At 49.7% G+C, this 2,306-nt stretch overlaps 1 protein-coding gene across 1 annotated transcript; it reads left to right on the forward strand.

Moving 5' to 3' along the window:
- The first annotated feature begins 1,412 nt into the window (after positions 1 to 1,412).
- On the forward strand, positions 1,413 to 2,163 carry LOC123160151 (pathogenesis-related protein PRB1-2). The gene has a single exon (XM_044577966.1). The coding sequence runs from the start codon at positions 1,436 to 1,438 to the stop codon at positions 1,958 to 1,960; it is 525 nt and encodes a 174-aa protein (XP_044433901.1). The 5' UTR covers positions 1,413 to 1,435; the 3' UTR covers positions 1,961 to 2,163.
- Positions 2,164 to 2,306: the final 143 nt, after the last annotated feature.

The raw sequence follows: 2,306 nt of genomic DNA on the forward strand, positions 1-2,306 counted from the left end.
GACACTGCAAGTACACCAACACCACGCCAAGCCACCTTCATCCTCACTTCTTGCAAAGGCGAGCCAAAACTAACCAACCAGCCAGATCTGGCGCCCGCCATGCCACACTGCCACGGAGCCGACGCACATCATTGCCACCGGGCTCTGCGTTGCACCCTTGCCGGTGAACACTACACCGGCAGAGCCAGTCGTCCCACGGATGCAAGTGAACCCGATCTGGCCCGTAGCTGGCAAAATCTGGTGAGCTGCAGCCTCCCACACGGAATGCTCCCACCAATAGGAAGAGAAGAGAATCCTGCCACCGCCGTCCGCCACATGCGGCGCTTTTTGGGATCCTGCCCGTGTCGCTAGAGAGACAACACGCGTGTAGGGGGAGGAGGGCACTACTTTTGTGGTCGATGAATAGTTCACCCGTTCATAACTTACAAACCTTTCACTAATTTACATCAAGAGGAGCATCACAAAAAAACCACTAATACCATGCATGCATATCGTAACGGTCCTGGTCTCATGAGGAGGAGGCAAAAAGAGCTCAGCAAGCCGATGACGTCCACCAGGTGTGTGGCGACAACCGCCGGGGCTCTCTCGGCCACGGCGGCAGCCACTTTCATCAGGGTTGCGTTGGTCGTCGTGAAGCTCTTGCCAAGGCTGGCGCCAGGCCTGTCAATTTTCATGAGAACAGACGATTTTGTGGTAGTGTATGTTTGAAAATTTCACCATATGAAAGTGTTACGGTAGATAGCTTACATTATTTTAAGATCTAACAACACATTATAATGGGTGATATCTAGTAGTTTTACTATTTCTGAAAGAAATAATATAAAGTAAAACTTACATTTTTCTAGTTAAAGGGTGCTTTTATTTTTTAGTTTTTATTGACTCATAATGTCGCATCATAAAAATACAAGTACCATCAATATACATTCGACAACTGTATGACATACACACAACCAACACAAACACATAGAAAAAAAAGTGAGAACCACCAACCAGTAGCAGTAAGCCACGGTAGGCTATAGCGGCAGAGACGCAAGCATATTTTGCTACTTGCCCCAGCCGCCCAAGTGGATGTACGGTTTTCAACTTCGCCACCCAACGAGATTATGATCTAGTTCTAGATTAATGCAAACCCAACAGCCCAAACTAATCGACCAGTGTATCTCGGGAAATTGCATGGAATCACTTGTTGTCAGATGTGTGCGTAATAAAACGAAATTGTACCACATGTAGCTAGCAAGTCATGAACTGGCGATACATGCATCTAATTATTGTTTTTCCCGCATGGCATCTTCTTGCTAGCATCCTTGAAATAGATAGCCCATGCAGTTCAAAAAAAAAAAGATGGCCATGGACTCTTTGCACGTCCCCAGGCTACAAATACCGGTCAAATTCCAGCACTACTCTTCATCGATCTCGAGTCACCTACTAGCTAATCATGGCATCTTCCAAGAGCAGTCTTGCAATGTTCGCCCTGGCCATAGTCATGGCCGTGGTGGCCGGCGTCTCGGCGCAGAACACCCCGCAGGACTTCGTCAACCTGCACAACCGCGCCCGCGCCGCGGACGGCGTCGGCCCGGTGACATGGGACAACAGCGTGGCCAGGTTCGCGCAGGACTACGCGAACAAGCGCGCCGCCGACTGCCGGCTGCAGCACTCCGGCGGGCCGTTCGGCGAGAACATCTTCTGGGGTTCCGGGCAGTCGTGGACGGCCGCGAACGCCGTGACGTCGTGGGTGGACGAGAAGCGGAACTACCACCTCAACACCAACACCTGCGACGCCGGCAAGGTGTGCGGGCACTACACGCAGGTGGTGTGGCGCAAGTCGACCCGCATCGGCTGCGCGCGTGTGGTCTGCGCCGGGAACCGGGGCGTCTTCATCACCTGCAACTACAACCCCCCGGGCAACTTCAACGGCGAGCGCCCGTTCGCGTTCCTCACCCTTGACGCCGAAGCCAAGTAGTACGTACGTGTGAATGTGATCATACATGCATACGTGCGTGTGTGTATTTTGAATATTTACTTCTATAAATATGTTATACGTACAGTACGTACGTAAATAAGCGCACATTCCGGCCTGCATGTATCCATGCGGCTCTGTGGAGCGTGTAAGTGTAATCGTTTCTTTTTTTCTAAAATGCGTGTAAGTGTAATCATATACACGTCCATGCAAATGTCTTCCCTTTTGCTTTCTTTTTCAAATCTTGGAAAATAAATGACGATAACAATAATATTGTGAACCCCTGGAAAAAACTTTCAAACGAAATTTGAATTTGTTTTCAAGGATATAAGAACCCGTAGTTATTGGT

This window comes from Triticum aestivum, chromosome 7B (assembly GCF_018294505.1).
Source record: "Triticum aestivum cultivar Chinese Spring chromosome 7B, IWGSC CS RefSeq v2.1, whole genome shotgun sequence".
In the NCBI taxonomy this organism is placed as follows: Eukaryota; Viridiplantae; Streptophyta; class Magnoliopsida; order Poales; family Poaceae; genus Triticum; species Triticum aestivum.